This window comes from Ambystoma mexicanum, chromosome 9 (genome assembly GCF_040938575.1).
Source record: "Ambystoma mexicanum isolate Mex_15411 chromosome 9, UKY_AmexF1_1, whole genome shotgun sequence".
Lineage (NCBI taxonomy): Eukaryota > Metazoa > Chordata > Amphibia > Caudata > Ambystomatidae > Ambystoma > Ambystoma mexicanum.
Window position 1 is genome coordinate 514,321,176 of NC_090931.1, and position 15,987 is coordinate 514,337,162.

The 15,987-nt window shown below is 47.1% G+C and overlaps 1 protein-coding gene across 4 annotated transcripts in view; it reads left to right on the forward strand.

Annotated features, from left to right (window-relative positions):
* CLUH (clustered mitochondria homolog) overlaps positions 1-15,987 on the forward strand; it is a 2,231,193-nt gene that overhangs the window by 1,479,650 nt on the left and 735,556 nt on the right. For all 4 annotated transcript variants that reach the window (XM_069615061.1, XM_069615063.1, XM_069615062.1 and 1 more), the window contains exons 14-15: positions 2,596-2,748; positions 2,837-2,899. In XM_069615061.1, the coding sequence (XP_069471162.1) occupies positions 2,596-2,748; positions 2,837-2,899 (216 nt within the window). The remainder of the gene's footprint in view (positions 1-2,595; positions 2,749-2,836; positions 2,900-15,987) is intronic.

Sequence of the window (15,987 nt, forward strand, 5' to 3'; positions counted from 1 at the left end):
TTTTGTCATGGGAAGGAGTTCTTTTGTGTTTTTGGGGAAGTAAAGTGTCAAGAGAGCGGGTCGAAGGTTGGAGTTCAGCCCAAGACCTGCAATTGTTTCTGTACAGAAATGGTTAAAACTAAACAAAGGAGTGATGGCCAGAATGTTTAGAATAAATCTTAACCTCTGGCATTGCTGTGGGCAAGCCTCCAAACCACCGGTCTTCACATGCCAAGCCATTATAAAAGGAAAATACCATGCGCAAATCAGGCTTGGTTCCACCCCAAAAGGGGCAGTCCAGCCCAAACTCTTGGTCACATCCCTTCTGCACAAGACCACAAGCATTGCCAGACACGTTTCAGCCTCGCTGAGTCTCATCAGTGAGGAGTAGCTTGGGTCTCTAGGCCCACTAGGCACGGGACCCACGTCTGGGCATGCCCGGGCATGCCTGTCCCACTCGGGGTAACTATAGCAAAACAAAAGGGGTGATGGCTGGAATTAATCTCTGGCATTGCTCCAGACCAACCCCAATGGCATTTCATAAAACTTTCATGCCGGTCAGTCTTAACGTGTGGCACAAAGTTGAATGTAAACATTATTTTGGGACCCAAAAAACAAATTACTCATGTTCTTTTGGAAGAATTATTCTTTATTTTTTCTCTCCCTCTCCCTCTCCCCTCATAGCTTTCCTCCTTCATTAAACTTCATAAAAATAATACAAACCTGGGTATATATGATTGTGTGAAAGATTTATGCAGAATTATCCACTGAACCTATGAAAAAGTAATGAGAGGAAGTCAATTTGAACTATTTTCCAGGAGATTTTGGCACGTGTAGCACAACACTGCATGGACTGATTCACCTCAAACAAAAATGGGAATTGTATAGACCGGACAGGGGAGTGAGCAAGCAGGCACTGAAAGGTTTAAGTTGTCGGGGAGATTTTCCCGGGGGCCGGCAGAGCCGTCCGCTGACCTCCGGGGCTGGGGAGGCCCCAACTCCTCCCGTGTCCCAAAAGGAGTATGAGACACAGCCAAGAACAAGGTAATAACTGCTGTTTATTAGAGTAACGGCAGGGATTCGCTTTCGACCGTATGCATCCGGTGAAGCTCTCTCTGCATCAGTGGGCTCGCAGGCCCATTTTACCGTAGTATGACGTGCTACTTGGGTCACCTGGGAAAATGTCACAAAACCGAACGCCACTTCGGGTTGGCTCCCCGAGTGGTAGGGTTAGTATGGTTACCTATAGGAGGAAATATTAGTGGATAAGGACGGGTCATTGCTACAACAAATTAGTTACAAGGGGACACATGGTGATTGGCTAACTAAGATGGCGTCAGTGATGAGCCCCTCGTATTCTGATTGGTTCCCTCGCAAGCCCCCAAGCCTGGGACCATCGCCGTTCCCAGCTCGCGATGTACCTGGTGCTTGCAACAATGTGCAACTATGTGTTAGTGATGGACAATAGACAGGTCTGACTAATGGCTGGTGTGCATGTCTTTCCCATCACCTTAGGTCTCCAACTTGTCACTTCGTTGTTGCAGACTATGTCCCAGACGTGGTACCCTGGCGACTTTCTGTCTCGTGAGCTTGGCATCCTGTCAGTTCGGCTTGGTCACGTGTGGAGAGACAGTAGCTGGAGCAGAATTATGAGCATTAGATTTGTATTTCGGCTCTGAGGAGTGTTTGGCATCGGCAGGTGTAACCTTGGCACTGGGAGCGCGGCGTGTGGGTTGCAACATTGCACCTTGGCTGTGAGCTCTCGTTGGGGCTCGTTCTGCATGATCAGCGCTTTGCTTTTCGTCTTGGGAGGATTTTCGTCTGAGAGGCTCCTGCTTGGGGACTGTTGCTTGCGGCCTACTTGGGCCTAGTTTCTGAGTGGCGATACATAACCCATAATATGTCACAAGCAGCATTAGCTATATATGGTGGCGTCTTCATAGGGATAGGTAGCGAGAAAGCATCAGCAAGCATATACACAAGCTCTTCAGGCGTCTTGCTTTTCTGCGGTGCTGTAGATGGCCTATGTGAAAGATAACAACGATGCATGTCTGTGGGTGTGTCAGTCACCTAAGTCATAGCACTGAGTATGTTCTTCGTGTGGATTGGTGTGTGAGTGACTAGTGTGCATGGTAGCACGTGTGTTCTTGTCTGTTGGCTATGTCGTCATGGCATCTCTAACGGGGACAGTGTTTTGTGGTTGCTATCTAATCGAGCTGGTCCATGTCGCAGGCGTCGGCTTGACCAGGGCGTGGTATGGGGCAGGGTCCCCGGCGTGTGGGCCCTGAACGCAGGGAGTCTGCATCTGGTGAGGGGGTGAATTGGACGAACTCCTCTTACGGGGGGTGCTTGGGTCTTGATGTCCTTGGCCATGGTCTGAATGAGAATGGGGGGAGGGTATTTTCCCATTTTCCCCCTTCAAAGTATTGTTTCCTCCTGTGTTATGGCTGAAAAACATAGTTGTGATTGTGTTTGCCTTTTTTTGGAGACCATAATATTGATTAGTGTTTGTTATACAGCACAACAGCTATCTGAGCGTGCTTAACGTACAAAAGAAATGATTGCATTTTGTTTTTATCATGAATTGTATTCTTCACATATTGTACGTTGTTGCAGGTGAATGACTGCCTTGATCATACGGTTCTCCCCATGGATGGAGCCACCTTCGCAGAAGCAATGCACCAAAGAGGAATCAACATACGTTACCTGGGCAAAGTACTCGGCTTCATTTTAAAGATGCCAACTCGAACCCAATTGGATTATGTTTATGTAAGTCATATACCATATAGTTGGATCATCTGGTTCTAGTTAACGCTATCTGTACAAAATGATCTTACTTTTTCTCTTCTTTGAGCAGAAAATTGGAATCCGTGAATTGATCACAAGATCTGCAAAGCACATCTTCTGGGCATACCTTCAAGTAAGCACAAATCCTGTTATGTTTTTTAGTACCCAGAGCTGAATGTTGAAATTATTGACAGCCAATGAGGATGCAGTTCTTCCCAGCAATAATTGTCAGTGTTGCAAACATCCTGATGGCTGTCAAGATGTCATTTGCCACTGTGGGTGCCGCCTCATCCACCCACTCCATCAATCTCCTTACCAATCTCCTCATCTGCCTCCCTGTGCCATACCTTCCCGTCTCACATGTTCACTACCATCGGTTCCCTGTGCACCATCCTAGCCCAATACCTTCCATCAAAATAGAAAAGGGACAGTGGACTACAGCCGCTGAGCGTGCATTGCTCAGTAGCCATCTTCCTGTGCTTTTCTTTCTGTGACCTGTTTTTTTTTTTAATGCATCGAAGTCTAGTACCATTAAAATCCATCACTGCAGGGTGTTGCCCGTCATGCCATGGACGCTGAGCCCTCCTTATGCACCCTCTAATTCAGCCGAGGCCCATAACTTGTGATTCTGTGTGGATAACTCCTAGCAATGCGCTTTAATGCTTATTTTGGACGTGTATGCAGTGCGACTTTAGATGAAACTGACACTTTCTGGTCATAGGTCAGTTTATGGCATGTTTGATAAGATAAAGCCTTAGGGCACACATGCCAGTATTTGCCTATGTTGAGTCACTGTGCATATACTTAATACAAATAAGATGCATGCACCTGGTCATCTTCTAAAGCTCCTTTTATCTGTTTTGGGACCCTGTATGTTATTGATTGGTTGATCTAGTGTTCCATTTCTTGCTATGTCTCGGAATGTTAGTAAGCTGAGCGGTCAAATTTCACAGAAAAAGGTTCAGGCTTTTTTCTAACGTTTGTGGGGGAAATGGCCATTCTCCAAGAGATAAAGGGGAGAAGAGGGCACTGCCAAGATTAGTGCGAGAGTAGTCTGGTTTTGAGATGATCAACTCTTTAGACAGTAGGCCTTGTGCAGTGAGTACTTTCTTTACAGAACAATAAAACTACTTCCAGTGAAGACTTTTGGAGACCATATGGGTGGTTACCAAAATTAAGACGACTAGTACCTAGCTGACAGGGATCACTCTGCTGTATCTGCATGGGTGCATGCTGCGACTGCCCTTGCGCCGGATTCAATGGTGCTTGCTGTGTTTTTAAAGCCTGTTGCCTTTGCGGTACTTGTGCGTGATACACTGTCTGATCTTGGGCAAAGCCATCCCAACATAATTATGTACTTTTGTGGAAACACCACTGCTTCTTTGCTTGAGATTGCAGGCACACGTATTCCTTATCTTGATAGATCATCTCCAGCTTGCTGGCCTCGGAATTTTTTTCAGTAGAGGGCGCTGCGCGTCGATGTCCCTCGAGCCGATGTCCCTCGACAGCCTCCGTATCGGCGCCGATGTCATCATGCGTATAAATAGATTTGCGCAGCGTCCGTTGCTCAGTTCCGTTTTTCCGCGCTTCGTGGGCCTCGGAATCACGTTGCTCAGTTCGTTAGTCAAAGAATATATTCTTCATTATTCCTCGAGAATACCAACTCCTACTCAATGGCTTCCTCATCCGAACCGACGACTCTACGGTCCGGTTTAAAAAAATGTCGAGACTGTGGAAAGAAAATGTTGTTGACAGATCCTCACAGGATCTGTTTGTTGTGCCTGGGATCGGAGCACCAATGTTCGGAGTGCGAGGACTGCATGTCCATGACGGCGAAAGCCTTGAAGGAGCGTAAGGGGAAGCTTGAGAGAGGTAAGACAGTTAAAACTCCTTCAAAGGTTTCCTCAGCAGAGTCGAGACATTTGTCTCCTCGCCGACACAGGAAACATTCTTGGTCTAGGTCTCGAAGCAGTTCCCACCACTCTTTGAGATCCAAGCATTCAATAAGAGACGTCGAAGATCCCCTTCCTCGTCGTCGTCTTCTGTTTCTCCGGAAAGAGTCACCTGCCCCACAAAACATAGCTCTCAGGCTGAGTGGGAGGAATTCCGTAAAAGGATGCTGAGGGTCTTCGAGAAAGTGGCCTCGACCCCCTCGAAGACAGCTGAGGGTGATACCCTGGGTGAAAGGCCCGAAAAAAACGCTGCAAGTCATTGCACCCGGCGAAAGAAACTACTCGAGAGCGTCACGAACCCTCGAGCAAAGGCACTGTTCCATCGATGCCAACGTCGAAGGTCCCTTCGCATAAATCTGCGTCATCGACGCCATTATCGAGGGGCTCATGACGCATATGTCGGTCGAATCGACGCCAAAAAAGAACAAACCCACGGCCGTCACTACCTCACAGCCAGTGGTCATACCCAGGGCCTCTGTCATGACTTCGAGGTCATCGACAACCTCGAGTAGGATCCCGATCCACTCGAGTTCTTCGAGGCCTCTTCCAATCTTCTCAACGCCATTTTCGGTGTTTTCGAAGCCTTTAACGTCCGCGTCGACGACGTCGACGTTTTCCCAACCAATTATGACAAATTTAGCCCCTTCTGCTCTGGAAATGGGATTGAAGCCATTTCCAAGGTCTGATCATTTCAGACCTTTGTCTTCAATTTATGAGGAAGGGGAGGATTCGGATCAAGAAAGACCCTTTGGGTTGAGAGATCTGCAACACCAGACCCAGAGGAATTTACCTCCGAGGAAAATAGGTTGAAGGACCTTCGAGAATCCTTACATGAGGCAAGTAGGTTAGATACTTCCCCAGAAATAGAATTTGCCAAACCAGACCCAGGGGAACATGCTGAGACCCCTTACAGAATTTTAATGGCAAGAATTATAGAATTCATGAGTTGGTCTACACCTTCACCTGCATTCCAACAGGATGCCCTTATAGACATTTTAGTCAAAGGCCCACAGGAAGATCCTGTGGTTCCATTTCACACTACATTACAAAGAAAAATATTGGCTAACTGGGAAACTCCTGAGGTTATCCCAGCGGTTAACAAAAAGTTATCAGCCAAATATAGGGTATCTACTACTGACCCTGAATTTTTATCTAAACATCCAACTCCAGAGAGTCTGGTTGTTCAAGCAGCAACTGCATCAGGCAGTAGATCGGCATACCCTACTGTTCCAAAGGACAGGGATGACAAAAGATACGACTATATGGCTAAGAACGTTTTTTCTGCATGTAGCATGGCGTTGAAATCTATTAACGCTACTTGTACGCTCGCAAGGTTCAGCCATACACTTTGGGAGTGTGCTTCATCAGCGGCTGACTGCCTCCCAGAGGGAGAAATAAGTGAAGCGTTTCTAAACATCATTAAGGATGGTAAAGACGCAATGTGCAAATCCCTTCAAACTGGCATTGATTCTGCTGACAGCACCAGTAGGGCCATGGCGACAAGTACTACAACCCGCAGATTTGCGTGGTTGCGAAATTCTGGGTTTGCACCAGATGTACCAGCCAGACTTTTAAATATGCCCTTTGACGGCTCTTCTTTGTTTGGTAAGAAGGCTGATGACAGCCTAGAAAAGTTAGACATCCAAAGCAGCAGCAAAATACCTGGGAGCTGCAATCCGTCAAACGCCATATCGCCCCTCAGGAACCTCTTGGAGAGTTAAGTCCTTTCGCTTTTATTCCACATTCGGAAAAGGCAGAGGACAGAAAAGATTCACCCGAGGTGGACGGGGTAAAAATACAAAAGCCGCAGCAGCAGGTGCCTGTTTACCCTCGGCACCTGCATCAGCCGCCTCTAAATCACTCTGAGGACTCTCCTCACAAGACACCAGTAGGGGCAGGCTAACTCAACATCTGACGGAATGGCAGGCTATTACGTCAGATGCTTGGGCATTGGAGACAGTTACCCAAGGTTACTACCTGCCTTTTCTACGCATTCCTCAGTCATCCACCGGGGAACAGCTCCTCTTGCAGGAAATTGTAGACCTGCTGGAGAAAGGTTCCATAGAACCGGTACATGTAGCGGAGAGGAACAAGGGATGGTACTCCCCTCTACTTCCTAATACCGAAGAAGGACGGAGGACTGAGACCGATCTTGGACTTACGAGAATTGAACAAGTTCCTCAGGAAGGACAAGTTCAAGATGGTAACTCTTTCTCAGATCCTTCAGGCCCTCCAGCTCCAGGACTGGCTGGTATCTCTGGACCTACAGGATGCTTATTTCCATGTGCCAAGCCATCTCAAACACAGGAAATACCTGAGGTTCGCAATTGGCGGCTCTCATTATCAATTTTGAGTTCTGCCATTTGGGCTGACCTCCGCCCGAGGGTCTTCACCAAGCTAATGTCGGTAGTGGCTGCAAGTCTAAGGAGGGAAGGAATTCACGTCTACCTCTACCTGGACGATTGGCTGATCAGAGCTGTATCTCCGGAACAAGCTCAGATCCAGCTAGATTATGTCTGCCACTTCCTTCACAAACTGGGCTTCTCCCTCAATTTAAAGAAGTCACAGATGATACCATCACAGAGACTCCAGTTCATTGGAGCGGTCCTGGACACTTCCCTGGGAAAAGCCTCGCCAGATATTCTGCAGATGGTCACCAAGTTTCAAAATGCCCAACGTCTCCCAGCCTTCGACTTTTTGAGGTTGCTAGGCCTCATGGCATCCTGCATCTTCCTTGTGCCAAAGGCTTGCCTGAGAATGAGATCTCTTCAGTGGGCACTAAGAAGTCAGTGGTCGCAATTCTCAGGGAGAATGACAGGTCTCCTTCAGGGTCCGGACAAGGTGGCTCGAGACCTTCAGTGGTGGGTTCGCCAGGAGAACATCTTGAAAGGAGAACTGTTTTGGCAACCATGGCCGGAGATAACAGTAGTCACGGATGCCTCACTCACGGGGTGGGGAGCCCATGCCAACAACTTGACTATCAGCGGTTGTTGGTCTCCATCAGAGTCCAGACTACATATCAACCTGTTAGAGCTGAGAGCAATCAGACTAGCGCTGAAGGCTTTTCTGCCAGCTGTACAGGGGAAAAATGTCCTGATAATGACGGACAACACAGTGGCCATGCACTACCTCAACAAAAGAGGAGGCGTAGGATCACTGCCTCTGTGCAGAGAAGCGATGCAGCTCTGGTTTTGGGCAATCCAAGAAGGAATTTCTCGAACTTGACAGCGGACGCTCTGAGCAGGCAGAGTACAGTCTCCCACGAGTGGGAACTAGCTCAGGAAGTCCTTCAACAGATCTTCACCGTTTGGGGAACCCCTCAAGTGGATCTGTTCGCCACCAGCATCAACAGGAAGTGCGATCTGTTTTGTTCAAGGGAATTTCCCCCGAGAGGAGCTCTAGGGGACGCGTTCGTAGTGGACTGGGAGTTTCCACTTCTGTACGCGTTTCCTCCAGTCCCTGTCATTCCTCAAATGATCAGGAGGTTGAGAAGGTTCCGGAAAGCCATGATCCTAATTGCCCCGGACTGGGCCAGGAGAACGTGGTACCGGACCTTCTGGACATGTCCATCTGCCCTCCAATTCGTCTTCCACTCAAGGAGAATCTTCTCTCGCAGAAGGGAGGTCAGATTCTCCATCCAGACATCAGAACCCTCAACCTTCACGGTTGGTGTCTGAAAGGTTGAGATACAAGGATTGGGACCTCCCAGATGACGTCATGGAGGTGTTGCTTTCGGCAAGAAGGCCAGCAACAAAGACTTTATACCACTGCCGTTGGAACAAATTTTGCAGCTGGTGTAGAGAAAAGAATATCGACCCCTTTTCATGTGGTACACCAACGGTGTTATCTTTTCTCCTCTCTTTGGCAAATTCGGGCCTTCAGGTTAGCACTATCGAGGGCTATCTCGCAGCGCTATCGATCTTCAAGCGCACTGCAGAGGAACCATCGTATTTCAAGTTACCCTTAGTAATACAATTTCTGAAGGGATTAACCAATGTCTATCCTCCAAGACCATTCCAAGTTCCATTATGGGACTTAAATTTAGTCTTAAATTTCCTGATGGGTACTTCTTTTGAACCACTCCACTCTTGTTCACTAAGGTTTCTCACCCTTAAAACTGTCTTATTAGTGGCATTGACATCTGCCTGGAGGGTGAGCGAATTACAAGCTCTATCATACAATTGTAAACCCCCTCATACAATTTTTCATAAAGACAAAGTTGTCCTACAAGTGAAGCCTAATTTTCTCCCAAAGGTGGTTTCTGAATTCCACATCACTCAGAAGATTACCTTACCTTCATTTTATCCCCCTCCCCATCCGGGGAAAGAGGAATAAAGGCTGCATAGGCTGGACCCAAGGCGGGCGTTGAGCTTTTACATCAGCAGACTTGCTAGGATTAGGCAAGCAGACCAACTGTTCGTGGGTTACTTAGGGCACAAATTGGGATTACCCATAACAAAACATCCCATTTCCAGATGGATTATTTTAGCCATTCTGGAATATTACAAACTGGCAGGGAAAGAGCCTCCTCAAAATCTTAGGGCTCATTCAACCAGGGGCATCGCACCCTCTTCGGCCCTCCAAAGAGGGGTACCGATTCGAGACACATGTGCGGCTGCCACATGGTCGTCTGCACATACCTTCACAATATTTTACAACCTGGATTCCTCCTCTAGCCAAGAGACTAGATTTGGCAAAGCTGTGTTGCACTCTGTTCACTCTTGAAGGGAAACATGGCAATTTTACTCCCACCTCCAGTTAGACACCACTTGTATGGGAGTCTGTCAAGATAAGGAATACGTCGGAGGACACAATCCCCTCGAAGAACAAGTTACTTCTTACCTGGTAACGTTCTTTCTATGGGATGTTCCTCCGACGTATTCCTTATCGCCCCTCCCATCCATCCCCTCAGTAAAACTTCCCTTGTGGTTACAGTTTATGCTCCTTCTGGGTCACTAACCAATTCATGTAAAACAACTGTTAACGTCAAAACGGAACTGAGCAACGGATGCTGCGCGAGTCTATTTATGCGCATGATGACGTCAGCGCCGATACAGAGGCTGTCGAGGGACATCGGCTCGAGGGACATCGACACGCAGCGCCCTCTACTGAAATTTATTTTCCAAGGCCAGCAAGCTGGAGATGATCTATCAAGATAAGGAATACGTTGAAGGAATATCTCATCGAAAGAACGTTACCAGGTAAGAAGTAACTTGTTCTTTTGTGGGGACTTTAATGTAGCCCATGAACATGTGATGGAAGTTTTAACAGTCAGAATAGCCTTTTTTTCTGTCACATGTTGCATGCATAAGCCTTTATTGAAAGATTTACCAACTAAAACAGGCTATTTATGCCTAGAACATAGGGGAATTCATTACACTTAAGTTTGCCATACAGGTTAGCTGCAACAAAGGCATAAAAATCATATGTGAATACTGCGCTATTGATTTTGACACAAATTTATGTTGCAGTGCACTGAAAACACAGACAGGTGGGCTGCTTTTTGTTTTGTAAAACAGTTCTCATGTTTCACAAGAAAATCATACTGTGGGCTGCACTTCTGAAAAACAGCATTATTTACACGTTTCTCTGTAGCTCTATCGACAAAAAACTCAGTGCATTGTAATTTTATTTTCAAAATACAGATTCAAGATAATATACAAATGTACAACATGAGAGGAAAGCTCTATTTTAATCACGGTTTTACTTTCCCAAAAGAACATAGGGTTGGTAATTAGAACATATTTTACAACAGAAGTATGGTAAGTGTACAATTAAAAAATCTATACAAACTGGTGTACCTCACTCCAAAGGTACCCACCCCAGAATAAGACATTAACCCTGCAGCGTTAGGAGAGTTAATAGGGGGATACACACTGCAGGAATGGGAGGAAGAGACAAAGGGGGGGTAATGGGAGGGAGCTGGGGTCAAATGTCAAGCACACCTTGCAAACCTAGCTCAATGACCCACATAATTCATTAAAAGATCTCCACACCTGATCATATGCCCAAGTTTATCCTTCCTCTGAAAAGAGTCAGTGTGTCTCTCGAAGAGAGTGGAGGCAGTCCTCATGGGAGGGGAAAACGCTGCACTTATAGTGCCTTGATGTTTATTTCTTCACCTCGATGAGGACCCTATAGGGCATTTCATTTTCCCTGTAGAAATGCTTGGGTCTTGAGGGTATTAAGAATATTATACAGATGATGGGCAGACACAGGATTGACGGGACTAGGACCAAATCAGTCTGCTAAAGTACATCCTCCCAAAAGGTCTAAGCTTACTTCAAGGTCCAGAACAAGTGGAGAGTCAGCCCCACCTTGTCTTTGCAGAGCCAGCAAGTATTAGCAGGGAGTGATTTGCAGGACCACATCTTCCAAGGTCACCAGTATAAATGATGACTTGTCCTCTGCTGGTTCTACTGTAGCTCAAGATCTACCTTACAGTGGTTGATACATGTACACATCTGGTACCAGTCATCTGAGATTGCCAAACCCAGGTCGTCCTGCCAGGCAGTTCTGCCCCGTGGCGTGATGAAGCGCATTCCAGGGGGAACAAAAGTCTATAAATTATGGCAGCATATACAGGTGATGCATTCGGGGAGTCCTATGGGAGCTATGGGCTTTTGCATTCAACGGAGAGAAGAGATCTGAAATAAACTTGAAAGCTGTCAATAATGCAGATTTGTGTGAGCTCTTGGCTTGTATTTGTATTTAAGAAAGTCAATGTCCAGCTGGTTATTACCATCCCGGACTTGGTCTAATTTCTGTATTGAAGACATCTGCCACTAACTTCAGGACAGTTCATCAACCTGTATAGAAGGGTTTCCCCAAAGGCATGATTTCTTTGAGTGGAGGTACTATTACCTCAAACAAGATTTGTATTCTTAGAATGGATTTTGTCCTCTCAAGTATACCTCATCTTTGATATCTCCTTCGTGCGTCGTCGACTCGATGCCCCTAGAGGGCCTCCGTCCGCTCTTGTGCATGGCATCACTGACTGTATATGAAGGACGCACCCCGCCGTTTACCTCAGTTCTGTTTTTCTACTGCACAGTTTGCTTTGGATCGGTTCATTGATGTTGTATCGACTGTTAATTTTCAAAATGTCGACTCAAAAGACAGCTTTAAGAAATGCGTGGTTTGTGCACTCAAAAAGTCCATCACTGACAACAGGTTTGCCTCTGGTATGTTGGGCTCAAGCACAAGACTGAAGACTGCGGTCCCTGTCAGTCCATGACAGGGAAGGTGTTAAAAGATAGGAAGGTGAAACTTGCTACGGGTAGGCCCTTATCTAAATCCCCATCAACTGCTCCTTTCGAAGAGATCATTTTCAGATGAAAGGAGCTTGAGAGGGGGTTCACCACTGTGGAAGCGCTCCAAAAAACACTCGTAAAATGGTTTGCAAGAGTTGTCCTCTGTCTTCTCAAAAGAAGACAGAGAAAGGGAATCCTAGATCCAGCTCGACGTCTGCCGACTCCTCTCCCGAACGCATAGTCTCTTGCCCAGTTAAGTCGGCCTCTAGGGCCGAGTGAGAGGATTTTCGCCTCCAGATGTTAAAGATTTTTGAGAATGCAGCTTCTCCCGCCGCTCACAAAGATCCAAAGAAGGCCCATGAATGACCCCATTGTGCCTTGTAAGGCCGAGAAGCTGTCTGTCAAGATTTCAGCTTGCATGCCCTCAAGCCCAGGCTCAAAAGCCTTCGACCCCTCGAGATGATCTGAAGCCTCGAGACAAGGAAACGTCTAGGCCTCATTCCTCTGTCAATCCATTGAGTTACAGGTAGACTTCTTTGACGTTGAAGCCGTCAACGGAGCCACTGAAGGTCAAACCTCTACTGAAGAAAGACTTTTTAAGTCTGTCTTCTATTTGTGAGGAGGATGAGCCTTCTGACCAAGACAACCCTCCTTTTCAACTTGAGTTTGGGACCCCAAATGTTCCTGAGGCTCTGATTTCAGACGAGTCTAGGATGGAATAGTCAATAGACTCTATAAAAGATGCAAGTGGCCCAGATACCTCTCCTCAGGTGGAGTTTGGTTCATCAGACCCCACAGTTCATGATGAGGCCTCTTATGAATAGGGTTACACAATATCTAGAATGGAGGTGGCCTGCTACTGTTTACCAGCAGGATGAGCTTACTGACATTTTAGGTAAGGGCCCACAAAAGGATCCTATTTTTGCCATTTCATGCTGCCTTAAGGAGAAGACTAATTGCCATTTTGGAAACCCTAGATCCCAACCCTGCAGTGAGTAAAAACCTCACTAGAAAATTCAAACCATCTATTGTGGATCCAGATTTTTTTGTCCAAACAGCCAGCTCCCGAGAGTTTGGTAGTGCAGGCTGCTACCTTGTCATTTAGTGCTGCCGCCTACCCAACTATACAACCTGACTGGGACGACAAAAAGTTTGCCACATTGGCCAAGAGAGCCTTCTGCCAGTAGCATGGCGTTAAAATCCATTAACTCTGCTTGCGCCCTGTCCAAATTTACATTCACGCTATGGGATGTCATAGCTATGGCTGCAGAACATATCCCAGAAGGGACGGAAAGGGATGGTTTCCTAAACGTCATTAAGGATGGAAAGGAGGCCATGTGCTAGTTTCTGCCAACAGTGTCAGCAGGGCTATGGCAGCCAGTACTGTTTCACGCAGGTTTGCATGGCTGCGTAAGTCTGACTTTACACCATATATTCAATTTAGATTATTGAACATGCCTTTAGATGGTTGCCATCTTTTCAGAAGCAGCACAGATGAAAGTTTGGGAAAACTCCAATCACCCAGAGTGGCAGCATAATCGTTTGACGCAGCAATAAAACAACCACAGCAAGCCCATCAGACTCCCCAAGGTTGGAGGGGTCGCCCTTTCGATACTATTCATCTTGCGGAAGGGCAAGGAGCCGAGCCAACCTAAGGGGCCAGAGAAGATTTCCTTGAGATGGAAGAGTTTGTGGTGGTAAGACCGCCCAAACCGCAGCTTCCTTGCCATCAGCCACTACCACAACTGCACCAAAACCTCTCTGAGGCCTTGGTCCACTGGACTGTTGTGGGGGGCAGGCTCAATCAGCATTTGGAAGAATGGCGGGGAATTGCTCCCGATGCTTGGGCTTTGCAAACCGTATCCCAGGATTACTGCCTCCCTTTCTTAAGAAGGCCTCCAGATCATCCGCCAGGGAGCCACTTCCTCAAGGTTCCAGGCTTGTTCATTCTTCAGGAGGTTTCCATTCTGCTGGAGAAAGATGCCATTGAGCTGGCACCTGTGGCGCAGATGAACTGCAGGTGGTACTCCCCTTATTTTTTGATCCCCAAGAAAGACAGAGGATTGAGACCCGTTTTGGACTTGAGATGCTTGAACAAGTTCCTCAGGAAGGACAAGTTCAGAATGGTCACACTTTCTCAAATTGTTCAGGCCCTCCAGCTCCAGGATTGGATGTTATCATTGGACCTTTAGGATGCTTACTTTCATGTGGCTATCTATCACAAGTACAGGAAGTACCTGAAGGTTCGCCATTGACTGTTCTCATTTTCAGTTTCGGGTTCTGCCAATTTTTTTCACCTCAGCCCCAAGGGTTTTCAACAAGTTGAGGGTATTGGTGGCAGCAAGTCTCAGGAGGGGAGGGATTCACATCTACCCCTACCTGGAAAATTGACTGACCATGGCCCGTTCCCCTGAACGGTCCTGGAACATCTTAGCATCACCTGCCACTCTCTCCACAGATTGGGCTTCTACCTCAATTTTAAGAAGTTGCACATGATCTCTTCTCAGAAGCTGCACTTCACTGACTTGGATGCTTCCTCTGGAAAAGCCATGCCACCCGAGGTGAGGGCTCGGCACATTCAGCAGATGGTCATGAAGTTTCAGAATGTCCAACGTCTACTGGCCTTTGATTTTCTGAGGTTGCTCGGCCTCATGCCATCCTGCATTTTCCTGGTGCCAGGGACTGGTCTGAGGATGAGATCCCTTCAGTGGGACCTCAGATCCCAATGGTCACAGTTCTTTAGCGGGATGACAGACCACCTTATGGTTCCGAAAAAGGTTTTGCAGGATCCTCTGTGGTGGGCCTGCAAGGAGAACGTGTTTCTGGAGGAACCCTTTTGGCAACCATGGCCAGAGTTTACGGTAATTACGGACGCCTCCCCAGGTTGGGGAGCCCACACCAGCGATCTGACTATCAGCCATCGTTGGTCTACATCGGAGTCCAAACTACACATCAACCTATTTGGAGCTGAGGGCAATCACACTGGTGCTGATGGCCTTTCTGCCCTCTGTACAGGGAAAGAATGTCCTGGTGACAGACAGCACAGTGGCCATGCATCACCTCAACAAAAGAGGTGGTGTGGGGTCTCTACCAGTGTGCAGAGAGGCAATGCATCTCTGGTTTTGGGCACTGGAAGAAGGAATCTCTCTCGCTGCCGTTCACCTACCCAGAGAGGAGAATACTGCAGCGGATGCTCTGAGCAGACAGAGCACAGTCTCCCACTAGTGGGAGCTAGCGCAGGAAGTCCTTCAAGGAATCTTCACCCTTTGAGGAACCCCTCTGGTCGATCAGTTCATGTCCAGTGTTAACAGGAAGTGCAACCTGTTCTGCTTCAGGGAATTTCCTCAGAGAGGAGCTCTGTGTTAGGGAGATTTCTCATTCTATGGCTAATTGCCCTTACCTATAGAGTCCCCCAGCAGCTTTGTTGGATTTGAAGGGTTTGTTTTTTTTCTCCTGCTAAGAGTGTGACTCTTTTTCCCACTCTTAGGCATATTTGCTATGTGTGTTCTAGGCTATTTCTTTGTGTTTAATGTCTATGGGGTTTATCTCACCCTCATAGGAACCATCTTTTTACACATGTTACACAGCACCCTCAGTGCAGTGACACAGGGGTGTCATAGCGACCCCCAAACATAAACTCCATACCCTAGGACTGACTGTCTCCCAGGGCATGTAAAGTCCCAATTGACTTTACTAGTCTATTTTTATGAGCTAAACCAGTACCACCCATCTTACTATGGAGGTACTGGGAAGGGTTAATAGTTTTTCCCTGGTGTTCATTTTCGAGAGGGTACCGTACAGTTCCTCTCTCAAAAGTTTCTTGCTGGTGGCAGTGGTTACTACCGAAAATATTCGACCGCAAATATTTCCCTATGGGATTTTCCCATTGTTCGAGGCTACCACATTTTCTGACAGCCTCTAACATACCGCTGGTTTATTCTTATATTAACTTTACTCCGGTAGGTTTTATTTGCCAGAACTTTTATGTGTCTTTCTCTAAACTCCTAACCCAGGTC